This window comes from Paroedura picta, chromosome 13 (assembly GCF_049243985.1).
Source record: "Paroedura picta isolate Pp20150507F chromosome 13, Ppicta_v3.0, whole genome shotgun sequence".
Taxonomy (NCBI): domain Eukaryota; kingdom Metazoa; phylum Chordata; class Lepidosauria; order Squamata; family Gekkonidae; genus Paroedura; species Paroedura picta.
In genome coordinates this window covers 3122290-3148629 of record NC_135381.1, presented here as the reverse complement: position 1 = coordinate 3148629, position 26340 = coordinate 3122290, and the positions used below count along the sequence as shown (strand labels likewise).

Below are 26340 nucleotides of genomic sequence, written 5' to 3'. Positions count from 1 at the left end.
TGAATCTACTGGCTCCTGCAGGGAGGCCAGCCTGACCAATCAGTGGCTTGGGGTTCTGACCCTTTCTCGGACTTCACGATCGCCCTCTGCAGATCCGCCTGCACAAGCAAGCAGAGAAAGGTGAGGAACTTGCCTCTGCCCCGCTCGTTAAAAGAAACGGAATTATCTATTTATTTCTTTTAAACCGCAAAGGCATGTCATCTTTGCTCTCGCTGTGAAGGTCAGGCTTCCAGTGGCAGAGCTGGGTTTCCGGCCCACCCTTACAGCGGCGAGGGAAAGGATGGTCATCCAGGAAGCTGGAAGGGGTGCGATAGCAAAGCAGGTCCCTTTGGGGGCGGGGAGCTGGCATCCGTTTTGCGGAGGGGAAATGCAGGCATTTCCTGAGAGCAGGTAAAAGGAGGGGTGGGGCAGCCATCCTTGTTCTAAATGACCTTATTGTTGAAATGAAGTTCTGCCAGAAAGCAGCTGAAAGGAAACCAGTGGGGCACGATAGATCGAAATGCCTGGCCCTGGGAGCCTGGCTGGAACGGCAGAAAAGAGCCAGAGTCTAACGGCACCTTAAAAGACTAGCAGAATTTGTGACGGGGAGAAGCTTTTAGGAGTCACAGCTCACTGCTTCTATTGGGTAAGGCAATTGTGAACTCTTTTATTCTTTTGATGACGAGCAATTTCCAATTTTTATCCCCTGCCCCCCCCCCAAAGCAACACCTCCAGTGTAACTTCTTTTCTTGACTCACATCCAGAGGAGAAAAAAACTGACATTTCTCTACTCCAGGGGTAGTCAAACTGCAGCCCTCCAGATGCCCATGGACTACAATTCCCATGAGCCCCTGCTAGCATTCGCTGGCAGGGGCTCATGGGAATTGTAGTCCATTGGCATCTGGAGGGCTGCAGTTTGAATACCCCTGCTCTACTCACTTGTGCTGTCTCTCTTGAATGGGAGGGGGAGACTCCAAGAAGGTGATGTGCAATATCCTTGTAACTATTGCAAGGCTGTCGTTCCTGACCTCGGAGTTCACCCCCTGCGGGGTTTAGGAACCCACGACTTTTGCAATGTATTCAGACGCCACTTTATATTTTGCTGCATCCATTTCGGGATTGTTTTGTTTTCCTTTCTGCAAAGGAGCAAACTTGTACGTTCTCGCTCCTCCCAAGAGCAGGCACGTTACAAGCGACTTGCTAGAACGGATCCAGTGATTCTGAAATGTTATCGGAAACGAGACAGGACCATGGGGTATTTGCCGATTCCAGGCTTAATTCCTTTTCTCAGAGTTAGAAGCGACCAAGGGAAAAATAACTCATCCCAGGCGATTTGGGGAGGATGTTAACTGAACTGTGGTTACCAGACACCGTACAGCTAACTTGTATTATTGAAAACACTTGGGGGAGAAAAGAAAAATCAAAAGCATAATTAAAGTGGGGAAAGTAAGAGTACGAGTTAACAAAAACAGAAGAAAAGGGCCTTCTCAAATTCAGCCCGAATTGCTGGATAACTACTGGTTGCAGATTCCAGTCCCTTCTCTATGAAAAGTGGGTTTTTAGCAGTTCAGCGGTTTCTCTCTGGTCTTTCAGTGTGGCCTGTTTTTGAATAACTTGTTGCGTGGATCCCAGCTGAAGTTGTTCCTTCTCTCTGCCTGGACGCATGTCCAGATCTCTAATGAGATGTGAAGATTTCGCTGATTTCCTTCCGTACGCGCTGCCCAATAGTCAGGGTACAGGCTGGAACAAAAGGCCTCTTTGGATGAATGATCAGCCACAAACCAAAGGGTCTCTCCCCCACACCCACCCTGGAACATTCTGGCCCCATGCTAGTATTTACAAAATAAAAAAAAGGAAAAATCCCAAAAACATGCTTATCCCAGGACATGTCACTGTTGACATAGCTACACGGAATCTTCTCCTGGAGGAGTTAGGGTAGTCAAACTGTGGCCCTCCAAATGTCCATGGACTACAATTCCCATGAGCCCCTGCCAGCATTCGCTCATGGGAATTGCAGTCCATGGACATCTGGAGGGCCACAGTTTGACTACCCCTGAACTAGGGTGTTCAGTTCAGGATCGCCAATGATTTGGGGGTGGAGACTGGGGTGGGCGAAACGTACAGAGGGAAAGGATCTCAGTAGACCAGGCTTTCTCAATCAGGGTTTCGTGAAGCCCTGGGGTTTCTTGATGGGAGTTAAACGGTTTATATGAATTTTTAATTTTTTTTGAAACATTTACTGGGTGATAGGGACATATATAGCCATGTTGACCCCCCCCCTCCAGAACCTCCCAATATGGCCAGTAATGGAACTGGAGCGGCCCCAGGTGAGTGTATACACAGCTCTGCTTTCCAGCCATATTCTGCACGATGGTGCCACTTCTGCGGTTTTTCAAAGGCTGAAGAACATTTCAGGGGGTTCTCAGGGGTCCGAAAGTTGAGTATCATGCCATCGAGTCCACCGTCCAAAGTAGTCATGTTCTCCAGGAGAACTGATCTCCCTATTGTGGTGATCAGGAGATCTACATGCCCTCCTAGAAGCTGGCAACCGTATGGTTTCTTGAGATCCACCTGCAGAAGGAGTCTCTGCCTTGGCTTGCATAGAGTTTCCAGGTTCTGTATTCTACTGAGGTCCAGATCTGATTTAGTGACACGCATTTACACAGGATGCTCATGTATGTTCTGCTGTAATAAATTGTCGATTGACTGACTGGATATCCTCGCCTACAGAAATGAGGAAGGCGGTGACTGGTAGGAGGTTCTTCTTGGTGGTGGCTCCCCTGCTTTGGAACGCTCTCCGCAAGGAGGTAAGCCTGTCTCTGCGTGGTTTTTGGTTCAGAGAGATTCTATTCTCTTGCATCTGTTCCCTTTGATTTTAGGATGTGCTGCCCCGCTCCTGGTTCTTATATGTGTATTTATTAGGATTTTTTTAGTTTAACATGGGGAACCATGTTGGTCTGAAACAACAGAACAGAGTTGGAGTCCAGAGGTAGCTTTAAGACCAACAAAGTTTTATTCTTGGTATAGGCTTCCATGTGCATGCGCACTTATTCAAAAGCGTGCATGCGCATGAATGCTAATACCCAGGACTAAGCTTTGTTGGTTCTTCAAAGTGTGCATGCGCATGAAAGCGTACTCCCAAAATTAAACTTGAGTCTTTGAAGTGTTTATACCCAGAATTAACCTTTGATGGTCTAAAAGGTGCCACTGGGCTTAAACATTTTTCGTATTTGCGATGAGTTTTACAGTTGCGTTTCTGTGGGCTTTAAGAAATCACTGTTATGAGCCGTTACTGTGAACTCTTCGGTGTGTTTCGTTTGCGGAGGCAGGATATACATTTAATAAAGAATGTTTTTTCGTGGATGTAATGGTCACATTAATTAATTAATTTTACTACTAGGGGCCTAGCCCGTTGCATTCAGGAATACAACAGGCGCTAGACTGGGGGGGGGGTATGTGGAAGAGCTCTGTGGATGGCCTCTCCCTTCGCCCACATCTTGGAAAGGCATTCACCGGCAAGGGCAGCTCTCATGCAGCAGGGAACTGCAGCCTCTGAGCCTTGGAGGGAAGTGGAAGGAGGATGGGGTGGTCAGGGGTGGGGATGGAAGGCGATTGGCTGGCCGCTGGACAGACAGGCAAGCCGGTTGGAGAGGGAGGCCCTCAGGGGCGGGACAGTTGCCCTGAGTGGGTGTTAAGTGCTGAGTGGCACTTAACCCATGAGACCAACTCCTCCTCCAAGGCCTTACCAGAAGGGGGAACAGATTGGACTTATATACTGCCTCTCCCAGCCAGCCGATTCAGGGTGGTTCACAACAATAAGCCCAAGCCTTCCTGCCATGTCATCCTTCCTTCTCCTGTCTGCAAACTGGCTTTGCAAAATGGAACCTTCTCTTCTATTTAGTCAAAATGCCCATTTTCCTGCCTCCCTCCCTAGCCACGCTGTTGTCTGTTTATTGATAGTCTGTCTGGGAGATTTGACAGGAAAATGCTTCTCCCATAATGGGCCCTAGATCAGTTGCCAGCACTGGGGGGGGGGGGGAAACCCGATCGAAGCCATGTACTCGGTCATTACCCCCAACTCCTGCTGGGTACAGAGATTGTTCCGAGATATATAATAGAAAGTCACTTCCAAGCAGCCTTCGGGTGATTAAACCTTTCCCGGCGCTTCATCCGGAATGGGGAAAGAAATTAGTTGAGCTCTCCTTGACCCCTTCTCAGCCACCTCCGGGCACCTGGGCACTGACTTATTAAGGGATTGTCGCTTAGTTATCAGCCAGCAGCAAGCCTGTAGATTCGTTTACCTGCTGGAGAGTTGAGGTGTCTGCCTGTGTGATTTGGGTTTTTTTTTTTTTTTCAAAATTCCATGATCAGTGGGGAGAGACAATTAGCAGCAGAGTCTGACCTGGATCCGGATCGAAGACACGACCCTCAAATCCCTCAAGACACAGGAGTCCTAGGGAAAACTTAAGTCAGTCTTCATTTGGGGAAAGGCAGCATCTGCAGGAGAATCAGCAGCAGGTCAACATTGTTGGACACCAGAATGAAAGAAACCTGGGCTGGTTAAACCCTCTGACCCAACACTCCCCTGAACCCAAATTGAAGCAGGAAGTCCTGCTTTCCCACAGTACTCACGTTTGATCTAACACTGAGCACTCTCAGCAAACCCTGCCCTGAGGCTCTGCCCCCAGATCACAGAGAATCATAGATCTGTAGAGTTGGGAGGGGCCATAAAATCCATCTAGTCCAACGCCCTGCTCAATGCAGGATCATCCAATTCAGGAAACATCTGGGGATTTCCCTGCCTGCAGATGGTGATGCCACAGCAATCCTAGGAGATAGGCTTGACGGAGAGATACCGATTGGCCCGAAAAACCAACCAGGGAACTCCTGGGCCGAGTGGGAATTTGAACTCGGGTCCGTTGTGTTAGCCATTTTGTCCCGTTAGCTCTCACTCTCACTTCCCCATGGTGGGTTTTCAAACCGGGGGGTCGGATCTCGAATATCAGCCAGGATATAGAAATCCCTGCCTCATCCGTCTTCGTAGCCCCTCCGTTCCATGTCTGGATCAGCCTAGAAATATCCTGCCAGGGAGTTCATGTCACAGTCGATACAAACTGTGATTTGCAATGCCAATAAGACGGGACCAGGCTCTTTAAAACATTTTTAATGATGCCTGTGGAGAAAAAACACATAACTTGGCATCATGCAGGGATTTAGATCCCCCCCCCCCCCCCCGCCCCAGTTCACAGATCAATTCTCAAATCTGGTTTTGGCCACTTTGAGTCACTGCTCGGGGGCTGTTTTTCTGCTTAATTCTGTTGGAATGCACGTATGAGCAAGAATTATTTTCGGGACAAGCTCAGGGTCCATCGTGTGGAAGGTTGAGACGGCGCTGCTAATCTGTGAGCATCAGGCATGAAGTCACAGATATTAAACATTTAGTCTATTGCCGTGCGATTGGGCCCAAGCATTGCGAATTAAATTATGCGAGCATTCATTACCCTCGGTGATTTAAGAATTGCCCCCCCCTCCCTCTTTCCTGGATTTAATTTAACTTGATGAGAAATCAACCTTGAAAGGTGCTGGGCAAGGCAGAACTAAAAATGTAAAAATGAATTTTAATTTTTCCCCCTCGTTAAGTGAGAATAGTTAAAAATGTTTCTCTTTTATTCTGTCTTTGTGAAACTTTTCCGGTCTGCCTATTTTAGTTGTTGATATAAATGGTTGATTTCTTCTCACAGATATGCATGTTTGGAATATGTACACTGTTTATATATTAAATTATATGTACAATATAGTGCTTGGATACCGCGGTCATTTTTCTTTTAAGAGGGGGCGATTTCTCTTTCTTTGTTCTTGTTCTCTTGAGAGATTGTTGGCTGAGTTTAATGACCGCTTTTCTCTATACGACACGAGCAGTTTTCTCTTAATCTTCTTCCCCCACCCCTGAAAATGTAATTCATAATCATGACACAGCAGTAATGAAAAAGGAAAGAAAATTGCATGGACCCTTCACCTTGTTATTACTGCAAATGCAGTTACCTGTATCATTTCTTGTTTCGTGTAAAACGCCCTGAGCCTTCGGGGAGGGTGGTATATAAATACAATAAATAAATAAACAAATAAAATAAACATCAGGCTTTCGAAACAACTGGCAAGTGTGTTGAAGTCAGAGAGAGGAACTGGCTGCTCCAGCTCCAGAACTGCTCTTGTTATTTCAGGAACAATTGCTCTGTTTAAAAATCCCCTAAAGTTCAAGCTAAGAACAGGAAGGCATTTCTGAGAATTCAGCTTCCCATTGCCCATCGGTGGCTCTCGACCAATTTAATCTCACAAGGATCAGTTCCTTCATGACATTTGCCAGGCAGTGATTCAGGAGCAGTGCTTACCATCCCATAACTTCCTCCTTTAGAATGCCCTTTTGAGGTTTTGCACTGTCTATTTCCAGCCCATCTTTCCCCCCTCCGGCTTTGTTTTGGACTCTCTATTTTTGGCTTTCCCTACCTTTTGCTTCCCGCGTCGCTCGCATATAATTCTACCCGGTTATTTTTAGCATTGTCTTGCGCAGGGGAGTGGGTTCCGCACAGGATGCGGAGAGAGAAAGGAACGGAGACGCGGTAGGAAGAAGATAGGAAGAAGGTGGGAAGGTGGGGGCTTTGCCCCGAAGCTCTGGCAGTGCAAATGACAGTCCGAAACTTCAAGAACTTTAAAGCATTAACTATTTTTTAAAGGATGTATGAAAAACAACAACAACAACGCTTCGAAATGGTTTGCCAGAGAACTTTTTGTGAGTCAAACAATAAGCAGGCAGCATAAGTGCCGCCCTGCAAGCGAGCTGCATTTAGGGCTGGGAAATTCCCTGAGAGGGTGGCCTTTGGGCAGAGGTCTCAGCAGGGAGGAGATGCTTCAGGGTCCACCCTCCAGTGCAGCCTTCAAGCCCCTGCAGTCTGGAGATGGTTTGTCATTCTGGGAGATCTCCAGGTTCTTCCGGTAGGTTGGCAACCCACGCCTTGGTGGGAATATCCTCTCTTTTCCGGTTGTGGTGATTCTTTCCCTGTGCGCAGGGCTCTGGGAAGGGGCTGCCTCCTTTTGCCGAGTGGTATCTTTGCCACACCTGACGCCGGTCCGTGTCCCTGTCCCTCCCTGTCCCCAAAATGGATGCTGTTCAGTTCTCTCCAGCTCTCTGATTCCCCACGGCAGAGATGAGTCCTCCGTTGAACTTCCCCACCCCTCCCTGACCTGATTCGTGACTGTACTTACACGAAATAGCCTCCCAGTTCCTCTGTCGTTTCACTTTTGTTTCATTTCTCAGGCATGGCATAATTCAATATGCTAATTTTTCCAGTAGCCATTTGGCGTACGATCTCTGCTGCCATTAAAGTTTAAAAATATCAATTTCGGGCCAAGAACATTGCGATGGGGAGCCGAGCCGCGGCTGACACGTTTAATAGGGGAAAGGGGAAGCCTGGAATTCAATATTCTCTCCCCCAGTAATGTTGTAGAAGAAATAAGATCTCGTTTTCAGGGATCCGCATTTAAAACGGCTTTTGGGGAAGGGGGGGAAGGTGAACGCTTCCTCCTCCTCCTCCTCCTCCTCCTTCTCATTCCTCGCTGACAGAGGTCGGTATTTAACTGCCCTGAGCCCTGTAACAAGATTTAATAGCTGCAGTGAGGCTGTATTGCATTTGGACTCCTTCCATCCTCCTTCTGTAATAACTCCTGGCTTCCCAATGAGTCCTTAAATTCACACAGTGACGTCAAACCTCATCTAATAACAGAAGGGAGATTAAGACCCCGGCGAGGCGGCCTCTTCCCTTAGCATTCTGTTCCAGCGGCCGTTCTCGCGTCTCTCCTTGGCCTCGCATCTCCCCTGTTTGGTCTCTTCAAATATTTGCCGAGAACGTTCCGTGTTAATAGTGATCCCCGCTACTTCCTAATGCTGTGCGCAGAGAGCATTAATTGGCAGTTCGGATGAAGAGAAAGCTTCTTATTCTAGGCCTGGATTACGTGTAAAGGTCCAGAGCTGCCTTTCTCAGCTTTTTTTGCTGTTGAGAAAGCCCTGAAACATTCTGCTCACCCAGAAATCTTACCTAATTTTCTGAGACCTCCCATCCAGAGGAATCTGAACGGCTTATCCGTTTCCGCACTGAGAACTTTGTTGACCTGACTCCCATGTGGGAGCACAAATCTAAGGCGGACAAGGTGCACCGGGCCAAATGCTCCCCCTTGCGGGAGCTAGACAAGGCAGGACAACCTGCCCCAACTCAAATTCCAGCCTGCAGCCCGGTGTGAAGCCAGAGTAGAAAGCAGCTGGTCAAGAAATGACCCGCCAACCCAAATGGTGTAAAGTTAAGCTTATATATAAATAAGCATTTATAATGTCATCGATATAATGTCACACGATGACAAAACATTCTGTTGGAAAATGGTAAAGTAAACTTCACATTCCTACTGACCATTGCTGAGAGATACAGTAATAGAACCATGCCTGACAATACAAGGCAATGCAACCAAGTTTCTAGGCACCATGATGACCTGGCGCCTGGGATTTGCAGAGCCCTGGCATGTGCCAGCTGTTTCAGGTTAAGGAAGCCCATAGAGTGAGTAGCCTCCCCAATCCTGTCGTGAGGACTGAGGCTGCACACAGGCTTGGTGCTGTGTGGCGACTGGGTGTCTAGGTGGAATAATCTGGGAAGCATTGTGAAATGCCAGTCTTTGAAAAACAGGCAGCAGTTGAGAATGCTTCATGTGAGAAAAGTCCAAGGTTTAGTCTTCAGGGTCTGCACTGTAAGAATCTTAGGCAGCTGTAGTTAGGGAGAGACCTTTCTCTCATGGAGAGCTCGCTGGAAAGATTGAGCTAGTTGGATCGGTGGTGTAAGTTCGTACAAGGCAGCTTCTTATATTCTGCCCCTTGCACTACTTTTTTGCTTAATATTCTGTTCGCTTCATCCCGATTGTCTGAACGATTCCGGTGCCTCAAGAGGATTGGATATAAAAAGGTTTTATTGCATTGCTTTGCCTGGAGAATCTCCACAAAGTTTGTTGTGTTTTTTGGTATGAAGTAAGAAAAAAAATCTTCTAGCTGTCGATCTTCACTCTTGGGATTTCTTTTCCCATTAATTATTGTATTTTCCTTTCCCGTTGTGTAAACCTAGTAGCATTAAAAAATTTGCAGTCATCTATGTGTGGGTGTGGGTGTCTGATTCACCTTTCCTACTTACTCTTTCCTCTACTGAACTTTAAAAGGATGATTCTGCATTTCAAAATCCCTCCACTTGTTCCTTTGAAGTGCTAATGAGAGCACAGGGAAACTGGCTGGGATTAATGAAACAGACCTGTCTTCAATCAGCCTTTCCCATCCCTTGTAGCCTTCAGAGGCGATCGCTCGCTTAGAAATTAGAAAATGTAGAATTTCCCGTGGGATCGTCATGTTAGTCTGTTGCAGACTTTCTCAACCAGGGTTTTGTGAAACCTTGGAGTTTCTCGACAGCCCTGGAAGGGCATTCCGAATGCCTGGGAGTGAGTTAATTCTTAATATTTTTAAAAGGTTTGTTAAACATTAAGCAGTTGATATGACCATATATGGTCATGTCGACCTACCCACCCCCTCCCGAAATGGCCAGTAATGGACCTGGAGAGGGTGGGAAGGGGAGGGGCCGCAGGTCGGTGTGTCCACTGCCAGGTGAGTGTGTCCACAGCTATGCTCCCCAGCCATATTCCACATGATGGCGCCATTTCTGGGGTTTCTTAAAGCCAGGGGTAGTCAAACTGCGGCCCTCCAGATGTCCATGGACTACAATTCCCAGAAGCCCCTGCCAGCGAATGCTTTGCTTTGCGAATGCTGGCAGGGGCTTCTGGGAATTGTAGTCCATGGACATCTGGAGGGCCGCAGTTTGACTACCCCTGCTTAAAGCCGTAAGAATGTTTCAGGGGTTTCTCAGTGGGAAAGAAGTTGAGAAAGGCTGGTCTGTTGCATTAAAAACTGCAACGAGTCTTGTGGCATTTTAACGGCCAGCACAAGGTCCCCGACCTTTTCGAGCCTGCGGTCACCTCTGGAATTCAAACCCAACACACTGGATCCAGCCACAAAATGTCCGCCATAAACTGGATACTGCAGAAGGTGAAGAAGCTACCAAATGGTTACCTCCGTTTGTCTTGCGGCCACAGCAGCCTAGTAGAGAATCTACACAGCCAATCAGACCTCCAGTTTGACCAATCAGGAGCCTTGCTGGGCAAAAGCCCCACCCACTTCCTAAAAACACTTGGTGGTAAGGTTGCCAGCTCTGGGTTGGGAAATCCCTGGAGAGTTTGGGGGCGGAGCCAGGAGTGGGCGGGATTTGGAGGGCAGGGAGGGGCCTCAGTGGAGTGTGATGCTATGGAGTCCGCCCTTCAAAGCAGCCATTTTATCCAGGGGAGCTGATCTCCGTCTCCTGGAAATGAACTGTTATTCCAGGGTTCTGACATCCCTCCTTGGTGGGCGCCAGAAAAGGTATCACCATGGTGCCCACTGGTGCCATACTGGCAACCCCAGCAGGTTTATCATGACCCAAACCAAAAGTGAAGACCATTTGCTGCAAGGAAGGACAGTACCTTACTAATTGTGTGTGTGGGGGGGGGGAACACAAATATTTTTCAGACCTCTAAACATCCTACAGATAGCTCTCCTGTTCTATTTTGAAGTGTCACACGGGGAAAGCAGATGAGCTCCTGAGCGTTGAATGTGTCCCTGGGGCATTTTCCCACAGCGAGCAAATCACAGATCGATAGTGGTTTTTAATAACATTTCCTGAAACTGCTACCCGACTGGCTGTTTCTCTATAGTCAAAGCAGGAATGCTGCTGCTGATCCACGGACCTCCCTAAGTAAGATTTGCCTGAATTCTGCATTTCCCCAGGGCAAGACTCAGACCCTGCTGTTGGTTTGCTTTGTGCCTTTCCCCAGTTAGTTCTTATGGACATGACAAGAGGATTATAGCATTGTTTGTATTACCTGTAGTGTCTGACCTTGTTTCAGCGTGCATGTTGCTGAAATGTTACATAATCTTATACTGCTCTGAACAAATACCCTGGCCAGATATTTCCACAAAATCTTTGGGGCTAGCCAAAGAACTGTGGGGCTAGCCAAAGTATGTGTTCTTTGCCATCACGTAGCTCAGCACGACATTAAAAACCATTTTTCATTTGCTGGATATAGCAGCTTGACCAGCAGGCCCCCGTGCATCGAGTTCAGGCCAAACCCTTTGGGATTTTGCCTAGGAGCGCTACAATACCAGTTGACCCCTGCTAAAGTCATATTTTTGTATTTAACTATAAACCGCCCAGAGCCATAGGGAAGGGCGGTATAGAAATCTAAATAAATAAATAAAATCTTTACAGTTTATGTAAAAATTCATATGCAATTTTAATGGTACTATTAAATGGTATATTCTGACTTGTAATCCACCCTGAGCCCCTGGGGGCAAGGCAAGCTAAAACATCATAGATAGATAGATGGATGGATCAATGGAAGAAAGGAAGAAAGGAAAGTTGATTTCCCCGGTTTCAAAGGGGCCATTTGTGTAGACTCCAAGTGGTAGAGCAGTCTTTCTCTACTTTTTTACGATCGAGAAAACCCTAAAACATTCTTCAGATTTTGAGAAACCCCAGATGGCATAAACATGCAGAATATGGTCCCTCTCCTTCTGATCTCTTCCAGACCCCTAATTGACCATGGGGGGGGGGGGTCATATCACCCGATAAATGTTTACCAAATTTAAAAAATATATAAATGATTAACTCCCAGCCATTTAGGAAACCCTTCCAGGGCTGTCAAGAAACCCCCGGGTTTTCAGGAAATCCCGGTCGAGAAAGCCAGTGGTAGAGGGTCTAATGGCTATTTTCCAGCCTGTAGCAAAATGCCGCCGCTTGATTGTCTTGTTCCCTTGAGATATTAACTTTGTCACTTCATTATCTGCATCTTGCTTCCCGCCATTTTCATTGCTTTTAAATTGATGTTTTTATGGTGATTGTATTTTTTTAAAAAATCAAGACAAAACCTAAGAATTGCACAAGTCTCCAAATGGGTCCAGTGTGAAATGACACTGTTTAATTGAACTTTTTCAAAATTGACATGTTTTTGAATGGGATAAGCCCTCCCTCCCCCTCCGCTCGGTTGTGGGAGATTTATGGGCTCTGACAGTCGGAATTCCTGGAGGCAGAATGCCCGTGAAGTGTGGGGAAGGCGACTCTAGGCCTACGTCCCTTTATGACTGTTATTGGCATGTTCAATAATAGGAATTAAGTGCAGTTTAATGAGATTATTCCTGCCCCCTTCCGGAACGTTCTCCTGACTGACTGCCGGAGAAATTCTCCGGGTCCGTCTGTGGGGGAAGGAGGGTATGCTGGGTGGGGGGGGGGCCTGTATGGGGCCGCTTCCCTCAGAGGTCCACCACGTCAGAGAAATCTCCTCTGGGGTTTGTGCTGACAGGCCTAATAGCAATTTGAAAGCAGTAAAAGGGCATGAAATGAGAAATTGAGAGTGGAAGGGGAAGAGTTGTTTATCATGTGGCGCTAGACAGCAAATTTATTTAGGACTTCCGCGGGAGTCAAGATGGACCGGCTTTATTACTGTCCGTCACAAAAAACCCTTTCCGACAGAGTTCACGGGGCTGGTTGCCACGGGAACGCCACCAAATGTGGCTGCCTTGAGGCAAGGGATCTCCGTCTCGCCCCTCATGGGGTTGGTACAGTTGATCTCCAGATAACAGTTGATCTCCAGATAACAGAGATCAGAAAGTGGACTGTGGCACTGAGCACCTTCCCCTAGCAGCAGGGGTGGCCAAACTGTGGCTCTCTGGATGTCCATGGACTATAGTTCCCATGAGCCCCTGCCGGCACATGCACACACCATCCCCTCCATAAGCTGGCGGGAGCTCGTGGGAATTGTAGTCCGTGGACATCTGGAGAGCCGCAGTTTGGGCATCCCTGTGCTTGCAATCCTCCAGGAACCTGATGAGTTTGGGGAAGCTGGTTATGAGCTGATGGGGACCTCACCTTGGCCACGAGCTTGTTCAGGTAGCCATAGGTAAGGCACTCTGTCAGCCTCAGTGATCCGGGAGAGAATACTGGTCTGCCTTATAGGGGTGTTGTGAAGTTGACTCTGAGTACATGCAGAATGCATCTCCCTCCCACACCATTAAAAAGCATGTAGGGGCTCCAGCTCTTGGCCGCTAAAATGAAAAGTTTTGAAGGCTGGGAAGTTTCTTAAGATGCTGTCTATAGTTCTTGGGCAGAATTTGAATCTCTGTGAGTTGCTATTGATCCTTTAGGAAATGAGCACTGATTTCCATTGAGAACTGTGAGCATCTTCACTTAACAGGGGTACACAAACAGACGGTGTTTTGTTCTTAGGAAGCCACACTCTACTACCAACTCGTCCCTTGAAGGAGGGCTGTACCCTTCTGGGGCTAAAGGGATTCAGCTTGAAGGCAAATTTGGCCCTTCCTCCCCTTCATTTTTTATGACTGTATTTTTGATGATTGGGCCATCTACATGTCTCTTCTCATTCTGCAAGGTCCCGTCTTCCCCTTTTCTGACGTTGGCAAAAGCAGAAGGGAAATTACCAGGCGACGGAAATCACAGATCATCGATTCACCAGCCAGAATTTTAGTTGATTCATCGGTGGGGCCCAATTAACGAGAGCTTTGTTGATTATTGTTCGACTGAGACTAAAGAACAAAACTTTTCTAGACCGTTTTGGCTGCGGGGAGCCACTGTTAGGAAGAACGCCAGGAAAAAGTATTGCAAGCCATTCCTTCTGCTACTGAATGGTCGCGTTTGTTTGCGAAATTGTGAGTTTCCATGCAGTTAACATTTCAAAAAAAGGCTTCAGTACGGGACTTCAGTCATGTGAAGATTTATGTATGGACACTTCTCCCATAGTACCACACAATGGTTCCGTGTCTACCTTTAACTGAAGATGTTGGGGGTTGTTACCTTGGGGCTCCTGCAAGCAAAACAGCTGCTCTGTCTTTCCGCCATCCCCTCAGTTAGGTGATTTCCCAAGATATTGAAGGAAACGTGGAGTAATTTACGATTAATAAGGCCATTTAAATCTGGTTGATTAATGGGTTAAAGGCAGATGACTGGCTAAGAGCATTCCTAATTTCTCAGCCGTTGAATGGCAGACAACATTGGACACCAAAGTCTACCCTTCATTCCCCAGTGCCTTGCTGGCAAGCAGCTCACCTCTGTAAGGAGGGAGAGCATCATTACGAAGTGTAGCGCTGGGAGGAAAGCTTTTGTTGTTCATTTTTAACTTTGCCTCATCTCCGTGCCAGAGCAGGAGACTGTAAAAGCGTTACAGACAGGGCTGTGAAGTTCACGGGTTGTAATTTTGGTAATTGTTCTGGTAGCACCTCAAGACTCTTCTGTGAGAGCAAGGACAGATTCAGGGGCCTCGATAGACTTGCTATGTATTTTATTTGTTTGTTTGTTTAGATTTTTATACCGCCCTTCCATACGGCTCTGGGCAGTTTATATAAAACATTGCAGAACAGTTACATAGAACATATAGCGACATAACAGATAACAATCATGACGTAACATGCCAGCTAGAACAGTAGTTTAACAGAATAATAACATGGACAATCCCTGGGTAGGTTGGATCGTTCAGTCTGAGGGGAGGGGGGGACCTGTAGATGTTTTGAGTTGGTCAGCCTTAAGCAAATGCCTGGTGGAGGAGCTCCCTTCTGCAGGCCCTGCAGAATTGTGGAAGTTCGGGCGGGGCCCTGATCTCTCAAGGGAGCTCGTTCCACCAGGTGAGGGACAGGACCGAGAAGGCTCTGGCCCTTGTTGAGGTCCAACGTGCTTCTTTGGGGCCAGGGATCTGCAGCCCTAGGCCATGAATCGATCTAAAGCAGTAGATTTTCAGGCTTCTACCTTCAGGGGACTCTTTCCAGGGTGACTCACCAACAGTACGCCGCAGGGTATTCTGGGTTGCATTCAGTTCTTAAGGTGTTGCTAGCCAGTTCTGTAGTCACTGCAGTGGGGTGAAACATGACTGCCTTTGCATGCTACATGTCCAGTTGGAAAAGGACATCTTTGGAATTTTATCCTTCTGATATTATGTGTCGGGGGGGGGAAAAGTGTTCTTCTGGACCACAGTTTCGAAGTGACATTTTTCAGTCACCTATTTTCAGCTATGGAAAAAAAATATCAAATCCATATTTCTCCCTTTGTGCTTTTATTTCAGGAGGCCTCCATGCGCCAGCTTTGTTACTTAAGCAACCGTCAGTGAATACCTTTGGCTTTCGTTTCTGACCGGACCAAAGGGCCTGCTTGGATTTCAAGATGCTTATAAAGGAGTATCGGATCCCGCTTCCCATGAGTGTGGAAGAGTATAGGATTGCCCAGCTGTACATGATACAGGTTGGTACCTACACTGTTGTTGAAGTGCTTTCCCACCCAGAGACACAGAGAACAAGATAAGTGAGGTATATCTTCCGTCGTCTCCCTGAGAGGCAGCGTGGTGTAGTGGTTAGAGTGACGCACTTTAATCTGGAGAATCGGGTTTGATTCCCCACTCCTTCACGCGCAGCCAGCTGGGTGACCTTGAACCAGTCACAATTCTCTCAGAACTCTCTTAGCTCCACGTACCTCTCACAGGGTATCTGTTGTGCAGAGAAGAAGGAAGGTGATTGTAAGCTGCTTTGAGCCTCCTTTGAGGTGTGAAGAGCGGGGTATAAAAACCAACTCTTCTCTTTCATCTTTACTTTGGGCCAATGTGGATTAGCCGTATGTACTTTTGGAGTCACGCAGAATTGTTTTATTACTACTTGGCAACTCAGGAATAACTGACTACGCAGAAGTGATAAAAATGGCTTCTAAAAAATCGAACCTGTGCATAAGTTAACAGGTAATTTCTCAGGGGGACTTGTTCAGATACGAAGCTTTGCCCGAAGATTGTACGTTTCTGGAAAATGCGCTATGATTATTTCCTCTTAATCTTCTCTACTGCATTTAAATTAGATGTTTAAATAATAATAATAAAAAAATTGTACTAGGAGGGGAAGAAGCACATAAACGATGAAAAATTCAACATCAGGCTCGTAAACCTGTATAAAGAGACACATTTAGTAGTAGACAGTAATTCAACATGAGGGCGGTGGTGCTGGGGGAAGGTGATCTTCTCTTGCAGCCTTCCTTCTGAGCCATGTTTAGGTCCCAGTTCCATGCTGTTTCCCCCGCAGTTAAGATCTTGTATTTAATCCAAAACAGAATACAGAAAAGAAAAGAACACTAGATATTTCATATACAGAACTACGAATGTTCTGATGTATCACAATATGTCTTGCATATTTTTTTATTGTATCCGTCATTTCTCATTCCCTCCTGAGTTTGTCTTTCCAACATTTCCGTCCGCCTCATATAAATTAATTATTTCTTTCCATCTCATTATATCAGCCAATATAGTCTAATATTACTGGCCTGAACCCAACGTCCATCCGAAGAGCTCCATCTTGCAGGCCCTGTGGAACTGAGGCAGTTCTGTCAGGACTTTTAGCTCTTCCGGGGGCTCATTCCACCAGGTGGGGGCCGGGCTTGAGAAGGCCCTGGGCCTGGTTGAGGCCAAGCAGGCTTCCTTCGGGCCAGGGCCCACCAACCTGTTGGCATTTGACAAGGGACGAGCTCTCTGGGAAGCTAAGGGAGGCTATTTTTTTGATGGGAGACCCCCCCTCCCCAAGGATTTGGATGGAGCTCCCCCAAGGAACATTAGGGATCATAATACGGAGGCAGGCAATGTCAAATCACCTCCAAACGTCCCTTGCCTGGCTGCTAGACTATGCACGGATCTCCTGGCTACCCGGCACATGCACTATACGATAAATAATTCTGTTCCAAATTTCTTCCTGCTCTTATGTTCTGGGAGCGGCCCGAGGGACGCCTGATGTGCTGCTGTCTCTCGAAAAGTGCTGACCTGGATGGACTCCACAAGGCCATCTTTTCTGCTTACCCCAGCTCCTTCTAGCACTTAGTGACCTTGAATCTGATTTGAGCACAACCAGGAGCCAAGGGAGGCGGCTGCCTTTTCTCTTCTAAAATAGTTCCCGGCTTAAAACCCAGGTGGAAACGATAAAAGTGCACCGGACCAGTTCTCTGTCGTGTCGCTCTTTGCTCCTCCGTTCCAGCAGGCAGGCAAGGTTGCAATGAATCATCTCTCTTTTCATGCATCACTTCTCCTCCGGTGGAATCCCCTGCTGAGGTTGAAAGTGTACAAATGCTGATGTAGGATTAATTGCAGCTTCTGAAGCACTCGTCGCTTCCCCCCTCCTTCCCTTGTTTCTCTCTTCGAGGGGCTTTCAGCACCTTGGCCGGCTGCCTTCTGGTTGGCTCGGCGTTCTGTAAGGAGCGCATAACAGCCTCCATCAATTAGAATTAATTTTGCATTACGGGAGTGGACTTAATGTACCCAGCGTTTTGCTTGCAGATCTGAACTTTATTAGATTTGAGACTCCGTCGATACCAACATTTTCCATCTGGAAGTTTCCCTTTGCAAGCGCATGCTGGAGAATTTGGAGGGGTGGCCTCTTGATCATGCTCAGCAGCGGAACGCACTGGCTCAATCCGTCTGTCTGACTCTGGTTCCTTAAGGTACCCATCCAAAGCCTGGGCAATGAAAATATGTCCAAACAATTTAAATAACATTTCTGAACACAATCAGGGAACCACAACTAGCAATAAAAGACATGATTTTAAAAACAAATTTGCACCCATGGTGTGCTTGGAAGCCAACGACTATAAGCTTTTCTGCTGCCAGGCCTTGGTACCGCACGTACGTTGAAGGGGGCATGATAGTTTTGTACATGCCATTTGTTGTCGTTTGTCTTAAGCCGTGCTCTCTGTATCCCTGCCCAAGGAAGGGGGGCTGGGTGGCTTTTCCAGCAAAAGCAACTGCACATCCGGCTGAGGGCAAATTACAGCCGTGGGGCCAGATCAACAGATTGGACCACATCCGGATCTCCACCCTCTTTCGAGGGCTGGAAACAAGAAGAGCTGGTATCCAACTGGAAGAGGTTGGAGACTCAGATGTGGCCCACCCACCGTGGGAAAACAGAACTGCCCACCCGAATCTAGTCCCTTTGTGTAATATCTCATGTCCTGTCATGGTGGTTCCCCACCCCCCCAGTTTTGTTCCACAGCATTAATTGCTGTTTGTGTGGCATGAGGGGAACCTAGAACATCACAACACAAGATGTTCCGCTCTACGTCTCGGAGGAGAAAGGAGGTCTCGATGTGCAGCTTTTGTTTTCAGTGACAGTTTTTCGTTTAGGGTAACGGCTAATACCTGCTTGGCCCTCCACTGCCTCTCCCATAATGATGGATCTGTAATTACAGACTTCATGTTATTACTGTGGTAATAGAGATGGCCAAAAGCCATGAGAAGGCATAAGATACAGCCAGGGCTGAAAGCTTTCCTTGATTAATGGATGCAATTACTTCGTTTTGATGCGTCTAGATTTATAATGCTCCCATACCAATGCAGGCTGAGGCAGGGAATGGCCTCATACCAACAAAATGGAAGCTTATTATACAGCAATAAAGGTTAAAATGTATAGAAACATACATTTTGTATCAGTAAAAAGCAACAAAATTAGCTCTACATCACCTGTAGGAAATGCTGGCGATTGGATGACGATTGCAAGAAGGAAATCCACGATGCAAACACCATCTGTAAATAATAGCCATTTGAAATTATTGACTTGTTGGTAGTCTTGATGCTGGAGACGGACACAAGACAGGGTAATAAAGGGGCTGCTTTGCTGATGCCACCTGTTATGAAAATTTAGGCTGGTCCTGCCTTCAGCAGCAGGCTAGATGTCCTGTATGACCCCTTCCAACTCTAGGATTCCATGAATCTATGAACCCTCAATTGCTGCATGTGAGCATGGTTGCTACCTCATTGGGTTCAAGCCTTAAGAACATCAGAAGAGGCCTGCTGGAACAGACTGGTGGTCCATCTAGTCCAGCATCCTGTCCCACACAGTGGCCAACCAGTTCCTCTGGAGGGCCAACAACAGAACACAGAGACCAAGACATTCATAAGAACATCAGAAGAGCCCTGTTGGATAAGACTAGGGGTCCATCTAGTCCAGCATCCTGTCTCACCCAGTGGCCAACCAGTCCCTCCAGATGGCCAACAACAGGGCAGAGAAGCTGAGGCCCTCATAAGAATATAAGAAGAGCCCTGCTGGTTCAGACCAACGAAGGTCCATCTAGTCCAGCCTCCCGTCTCACACAGTGGGCAACCAGTTCCTCTGGAGGGCCAGCAACAGGGCAGAGAGGCCGAGGCCTTCATGAGAACATCAGAAGAGCCCTGCAGAATCAGTCCAGCGGTCCATATAGTCCATTATCCTGTCTCACATGCTGACCAATGGCCCACAAGGACTTTGTCTCTTCTAGTACATCGGGCATCTGCCCCTTTTTTAGCCTGGCAAGAGAATATAGCCTAGTGTGCAACTATGCCAGACCCCTGATGCTTTGGGGCCCACTCTTTTTGAATGTCTCTTCCTCTCTGCCCATACTTAAACTGCCCATTTTGGATGCTGTGCACCGCATGTCGTGCTGGGGCTTTGGTCCTTGAAAGATCACGCCACAACAAACACTTTGGTCTTTTCAGGATTCTGGCCTTTGATCAGCAGCAGCAGTCACTAGAAGAAGCGGGTGTGCCCACCGCGGGCAGCGATCGCACTATGCGACCTCCTTCCGCTCTCCAAGACAAGGATCCCCCGTTGCCGGCCTTGGAATATGTGCTTGGATTGCTCCTCTAAGCATTTGGCGGCTTCCATTGACTTGGAAAGGCAATTCTGCTTCTTGTGTGTGTGTTTCCTCTTTTTTCTTTTTGGAAGCTGATCCAGAGGCAGTTGATCTTTTTGGTGCGAAGGGCCATCTGGAGAATGCACATTTCCCCCCTGATTTGGATAGCAAAACAAAGTGGTAGCCAGGGGCTGAGCGCTTCGGTGCGGTTCGGCCGCTTTGGCAATCACCGAAGCCCGAGGCAGCCATCGTCTCAGGGAGGGAGGGGTGGTGGCAGTGGCGGCATGCCAGCCGGCAGCCGCACACAGGCACAGAGTTCCTCTCCGCGGCGCGTCACTGGCCTCCTATGCGCTGCCTTGGGCTTTGGGGATTGCCGAGGCGGCCGAAGTGCTCCACCCTACCCACACATTGTATTTTTTGATGTTAAAGTCGCCACGAGACCCTTTGGGTGAGCAGCAAAACTCGGATCAATCAGCCGATCAATAAAGTAGCATTGTCGTTTCTGGTTTCTCTGACATGGTTGGTCATGTTCCCTTTCCCATTAACCCCTCATCTACCAGAGATCCGTCTTGGTGCTACGTTGCATCTTTGAAGGGATGGAAAAAAAGATCTCTCTGCTGCGAAGACATGCAAAGGCGGTTCTGCAAATTAAGTCACTTCTGATATTGTTCTGTTGTTGATGCCATTAGAATCATAGAAGCATAGAATCATAGAGTTGGAAGGGGCCGTACAGGCCATCTAGTCCAACCCCCTGCTCTACGCAGGTTCAGCCCAAAGCATCCTAAAGCATCCAGGAAAAGTGTGTATCCAACCTTTGCTTGAAGACTGCCGTTGTTAAGCATGGAAGTAAGCCTCGTTTGGCCACGAGCTGCGATTCTTGTTATGGCTCTTTTACGCAAGCAGGCGGTCTCACGGAAGGGCATGGTCTCGTTGAATCTTTTTCGGAGGCCTCCCCGCCCCCTTTGATGCACTCTGCCCACCCTCGCATCTTGCTCGGGCTGCCAAAGCTCTGCTGATATCATCCTAGATTTCCTGCTTGCCAAATAAATAAATAAAAGGGCCAGTCATAGATAGCACCGATCCGGGATGCCAACTTGAGATCCGTGAGCATCTGCTGTTTTTATTTGGGTTGTGTGCAAGGAGAGATGGTTTGCTGTCCTAACAGCTGGCAGAACTCCTGTGTTCGCGAGGTCCTTCGGATGCAACGCGCCATGCGACAGAGCCATCTGCTACGAACAGCCTGCAGAAGAGCAGTCCCTCTGGAGCTGTTATTAACAAGCTACCTCTCTCTGTTTCTCATTTTTCATCTCTGCCCCTCTCTCCGGGTCTGCAGACACATCCATTGTACACTAATTTCCACTGCCCACCGGTGCCCCAAACCTTCTGCCTTGGTCCCAGGCTGGAAGAAGTGGCCAGATGGACCAAGACAGAACAGGACAGAGATGGTCGGTGTCACTCAGCAGCGGTACTTCCAAGAAGCCTTTTCTGATCACCATAAAGACCTGCAACCCTGACCGGAAGCCGCTTTGGAAGAAGGGGCAGCCACCATGACGTGAGAGAACATTCCTGTAAGAAGTCCTTGCCCGCGTTTTGGCTAATTGGCGGTTTCTTGCAACCGTGGGACAGGCGGGATACAGATATCCTGATGTGCGGAGCATCTCCCTGCTGCTCTGAGAGGTTGCGGTCTTCTCCAGAGGCTAAGATCTGACAGCGGACACATGTAAATCATAAAACTGCCATTGAAAGGGCTTGGGGGAGGCCATGGAAGACCTAAGTGACTTCCAGCTGTCAGATATTTGAGATGTATGTAACTTCTTGTATGCTCAGGCCATGCTGCTTTCCTCTGGTCCCATTGGACCGATATCCAGGTTCCCTTCAGCCCCAGTATCAGAGCCTGGAGCCAAGCTTCTTCCAGACGCTGATCTCTTTGATGTGCATCTGTCCGCCAGTGCAGTTTCACTCCTTTCTCTGTCCAGTGCCTTCGCTCTTGGACCAGATGTGCTGGCATAGATATGCTGCAGCAACACAGACATTTCCCCCCTCTGTTGGCTGAGAGCTTGACTTCTGCCTCGCAGATAGTTTGGCACAGGCGGGGCGTGCTGAAGGTTTCGTGTGTGATAAGGACAGGCTGGGCGGCATGCCAGCGTTGACTGAGCCATCGTGAAAATAAAGGAATACCACATCCTTTGAAAATGAATTGAAAGGCTATTGGAAAAACTTAGCATTTAAAGAACTCAAATTTTAGTTAATTTGGATTCTCTCTTTCTTTCCTCCCAAAGGCAGGCCAGATGTCCAAATTAAAAGCAATCTACAAACCTACAAGGAACAATGTCCCTTTGTAGAAGTGTCCTCCTGAAAAGTTTATAGGTATCAACCAGGACCTTGAATGGATATTGTGTACCTAATTTTGATACTGGCTGCATAATAGAATAACTATACAATTGGTGTAATACACTGCTCCATGTAGCTCTCGATAGTAATTGAGTTGCAGTGTTCTGTGCCGGCTGATGTTTCTGAGCTGTATTCAAGGGTAGTCCCACATACACTGTGTTACAGTAGTCTAGCCTTGAGGTTACCGAAGCATGGGTCAGCTAAGTCAAGGTAGGGAGCCATCCTCCATGTTAAAACGCATTTAATATGTTCATGGATTCAGCTTTAATTCATTCAGAGTTCCTGAATTTTATAATACAAACTATAAATCATAATCCATTATAATTCTAATGTCTCCAGTGATCACAGTAGAGATAATACGCGTTGTTCAACACAATGCCTTGGTTGTCAGCTACAGTGTAATACAAAACCTTGTTTTCAGTACAAGATCTCTTTTGATATCGTTCAATAATCCATGTTCATTCCAAACTTCTGTCACGGGTCTAGTAAGCCTTCTCCAGATTTTAACCAAAACCCTGTTGAACCTTTTAACTGAGTTCAGCCCCAGTGGCCTCAACGTGACCTCCTTTATACCCCATCCATCTTTAAATACTTAATAATTACATATATTCTAATCTGATTATTGTTAGAGGACGCGTGTTTCGGCTCAGATGGCGTGCTCCGCTCTCATTTCTGGCCGCCGGTGACATCATTTGATTTTGCTATTAGTGTTAATGATTTACGTGCTAGCAGAAGCCCGACCAAAGCTAGCCCAGGAAAAAAAAAATTTCCATCGGATTGCTGATGCAGTTGTGTTGCCATGGAAACAGAGGTTGGGGCTTAAGGCTGACTCTCTCCATAACATGATGCTAGCTGGATAAGTAAAACAAAACAGGCGATGGATGCCGATAAACCTTAAAAGGCGAATACGGTAGCTAGAAGAACGAGGGGGAAACCTCTTCCTTTTTTGAAGAACAGGCTGTATAATTTAAAACTGCGCTGGAGACTCCCGCTGGGGTGTGAACCGCTAAGTGGCAGAAAAGGGGATGCTTAACTTGTCTCTCAAAATGTGCTGTTGTGGGATGTGTTTTTCTTTCGGCATCGGACCTGCCCTCCTTTTGGTTGTGGGAGGCCCTATAAGAATGGAATGGAGTGGAGAGGAATGAGCTGCTGCAGGAGGAGACACGGGCCCTTTAGAGATTTCAGAGGGAGCCTGCAAAACAGGTCTCTTCCACCAAGCATCACACCTCTAGATCGGGGGGGGGGCTGCCTGCCCCACCCCTGGGTTTCCAGCCAGATTGTGAGTCCCCATCTTGAGCCCGGCCATGCAGTGTGACATCATAATGGGTATTCCGAGCTCGGTAGGCAGTGTTAGGTTGTGTTCAGGACGGAGCGACCACAGTACAGCTGTTTTTAGTATACTGTTGTTTTAGATGTTTTGTATTTGCTTGTTTTTATATCCTGATGTAAGCTGTCCTGAGACCGTTTTGGAGAGGGGCGGCCTAAACATTTCATAAATAAATAAATGCAGCTGGAAGCAAAACAAACGTCCGGGGGTGACAGTGAATAAAAGTTGATATGAATGAATGAATGAATGAATGAATGAATGAATGAATGAATGAATGAATGAATGAATGAATGAATGAAGAGGGCCAAACCACAGCTGATTGTATTTGACTTCCCTTAACCTTTTCCCGCAGGGACTAAGCTGTTCTGGAACAAGGCAGCTGGAAAGGTGATTCCACAGCTCGTTAGAGATCCCCCTCCCCAGCTTTGTCTGTAAATGATCCACTGTTGTGATTTAATCGTCTTTTTCTACCCCAGAACATTTGCAGCGATGTTGTCAAAACAGACCAATCTCTGGTTTAAAACATAAAGGGATTTGTGCCGTTAGCATTCGTCTCCGGTGCCCGAGCCTGTTTAATCATTCCTAACCATGTCCCACGGAGGCAGACAGTGAATTGGGTAGAAATTATTCCGAAGGATAATTGCATTGGCGGAGCGGCCCCCTCCCGGCCCACCTAGCTGATTTCTCTGCTTGCTGATTCTTGGACACTTCGAGCCCTGGTTAACAGCCAGATGCAAAACATCTGGCCTTGCAGATCAATGTCTGCGTATCCCCATCAGGACGCCGCCAACAGATCGGCTAATGAATAGCATGTCGAGATCGAGCTATCCGAAAGAATTGGTTCACGGAGCCCTGTTCTGATTCATCCCTGGGGGGGGAAAGCAGCCCAGCTTGAAGGTGGCGTTCTCATGTACTTTCTCAGGCACCCACCCCTTGCTGGGCGACACCCCAGGGGTCGTTCTCCAGAGGCCTTTGGCTGGAAAGGATTCACTGCAAGCCAGCTGGGCTTCAGTCGCAGGTAATTCCGCCAATAACTGTCACTGCGATTCTGCTTTTAGGGTTTTGCGTTAATTAAAGCTCCTAGCAAAAGCCACGGCGGGACCGTCATCAGTCACCGTCCTGTTTATTTGTTGCTTTTAAATGCCAGACTTCAGAAGTGTTGCCGTTGCAACAGGAATGTGGGGTGATCAGGCTTGAAGCTGGCTGTGCGGCCTTTGCATTCGCCCACGCCAGCATTTCAGACAGCGGCAAGGTGCACGAGAGCACAGCGGCAATTCTGCAGCTGTGAAAAGGAGAGGAGAAAGGAGAACCTGGGTCAAATCACAGGAGCTTTCTGCTGGCCCGGCCTTCTGCTGTGGAAGTGATGCGATCCGCGCATCTTATGATTCTGCTGCACATAGAGGCAGTCAGAAGAATTTGTACAGAAGCCCTTCTTTGGAAAAGTTATAGAAGAAGAAGAAGAAGAAGAAGAGTTGGTTCTTATATGCCGCTTTTCCCTACCCGAAGGAGGCTCAAAGCGGCTTACAGTTGCCTTCCCTTTCCTCTCCCCACAACAGACACCCTGTGAGGGAGGAGAGGCTGAGAGAGCCCTGATATCACTGCTCAGTCAGAACAGTTTTATCAGTGCTGGCGAGCCCAAGGTCACCCAGCTGGATGCATGTGGAGGAGTGCAGAATCAAACCTGGCATGCCAGATTAGAAGTCCGCACTCCTAACCACTACACCAAACTGGCTCTCTATAGGTCATTACAGTGGGATTACGAAATAAGCATGAGTTGGTCATGCGCCACAGCGGCACCCGAAGTCAAAGTTGTATGCGCGTGAGCATTGTTTCCGGGAAGTTTCGAAACAATATCCGGTGCTTTCCGCACAGTGGAAGTATTGCCATAATTGTGATAAAAAATAGCTCAGCTGCAAATTATGCAGCAAAAGATCCTTCGAGACCCGCAATGTTTTCAGGGTACAACACTTTGAGAGTCAAAAAGATCCCTTTCTGGCTATTTCCTCGCGGAGACCTTGCTGCCTAGGAACAGCAGGGTGTATATTGTCAGGTTTGGGGGCGTTCTACTGATAACGGCCCCCGTGCCTCTCATTTACAGTAAACACAGTGTAAGGTTGCCTTGTGTCAGCAATCTGCAGAAGCAAAAGCCTGCCAGGACCTTTTCTTGTGTAACCTGTACATCTTTGAAAAGTTGATTGCGAAACTGTAATCGCCAGTCTGTGAGAGAACAATACTTGGGACTAGGAATCTCAGCTCACACCGAGCTCAGTCGTCATCTCTCCACGTGCACAGATTTTGTACTCAAAAGTAGTTTTTTGCTTGGAATTTAGTGCCTGTGCGCACGCTTCTAAATGACAACCTTTTGTCACTTAATTCATTGCAAGCAGAAACGTGGTCTTTCCCCCTCCCTTATGTGTCTTCCCTCATTGGTGGAATCCATGCCACCGTCTTCCCTACACTTTGTGGATTCTAAAACTGTAATCATAATGATGTTTTCAGGATCTGGGCCCTCTGGGAAAACGGGATGCTTGCCTAGATCAGGGGTAGTCAAACTGCGGCCCTCCAGATGTCCATGGACTACAATTCCCAGGAGCCCTTGCCAGCATTCGCCAGCGAATGCTGGCAAGGGCTCCTGGGAATTGTAGTCCATGGACATCTGGAGGGCCGCAGTTTGACTACCCCTGGCCTAGATGGACCTTTGGACCAGTCCTGTAGGGTTCTTCTTATGTTCTCCTCTTATCCCAGCACAGTTCACGAGGCCACACTCACCTCTTCCCTCGGTCTCTTCCACCCGTATCACATGTTGTATCTTGACCTCCTTTCAAGCACGGTGGGTATTTGCTTCCCTGC

General features: G+C 47.6%; 1 protein-coding gene across 14 annotated transcripts in view; it reads left to right on the top strand.

The window, feature by feature from the left end:
- Positions 1–26340, top strand: part of PITPNM2 (phosphatidylinositol transfer protein membrane associated 2) — a 135427-nt gene that overhangs the window by 59481 nt on the left and 49606 nt on the right. For 10 of the 14 annotated variants that reach the window (XM_077308240.1, XM_077308237.1, XM_077308249.1 and 7 more), the window contains 2 exons: positions 2710–2786; positions 15211–15386. In XM_077308240.1, coding sequence (XP_077164355.1) covers positions 15309–15386 — 78 coding nt within the window. In that variant the 5' untranslated portion in view covers positions 2710–2786; positions 15211–15308. Of the gene's footprint in view, positions 1–429; positions 626–2709; positions 2787–15210; positions 15387–26340 lie in introns of those variants that run through there. The other 4 variants (XM_077308243.1, XM_077308236.1, XM_077308245.1 and 1 more) reach the window with 2 other exon arrangements.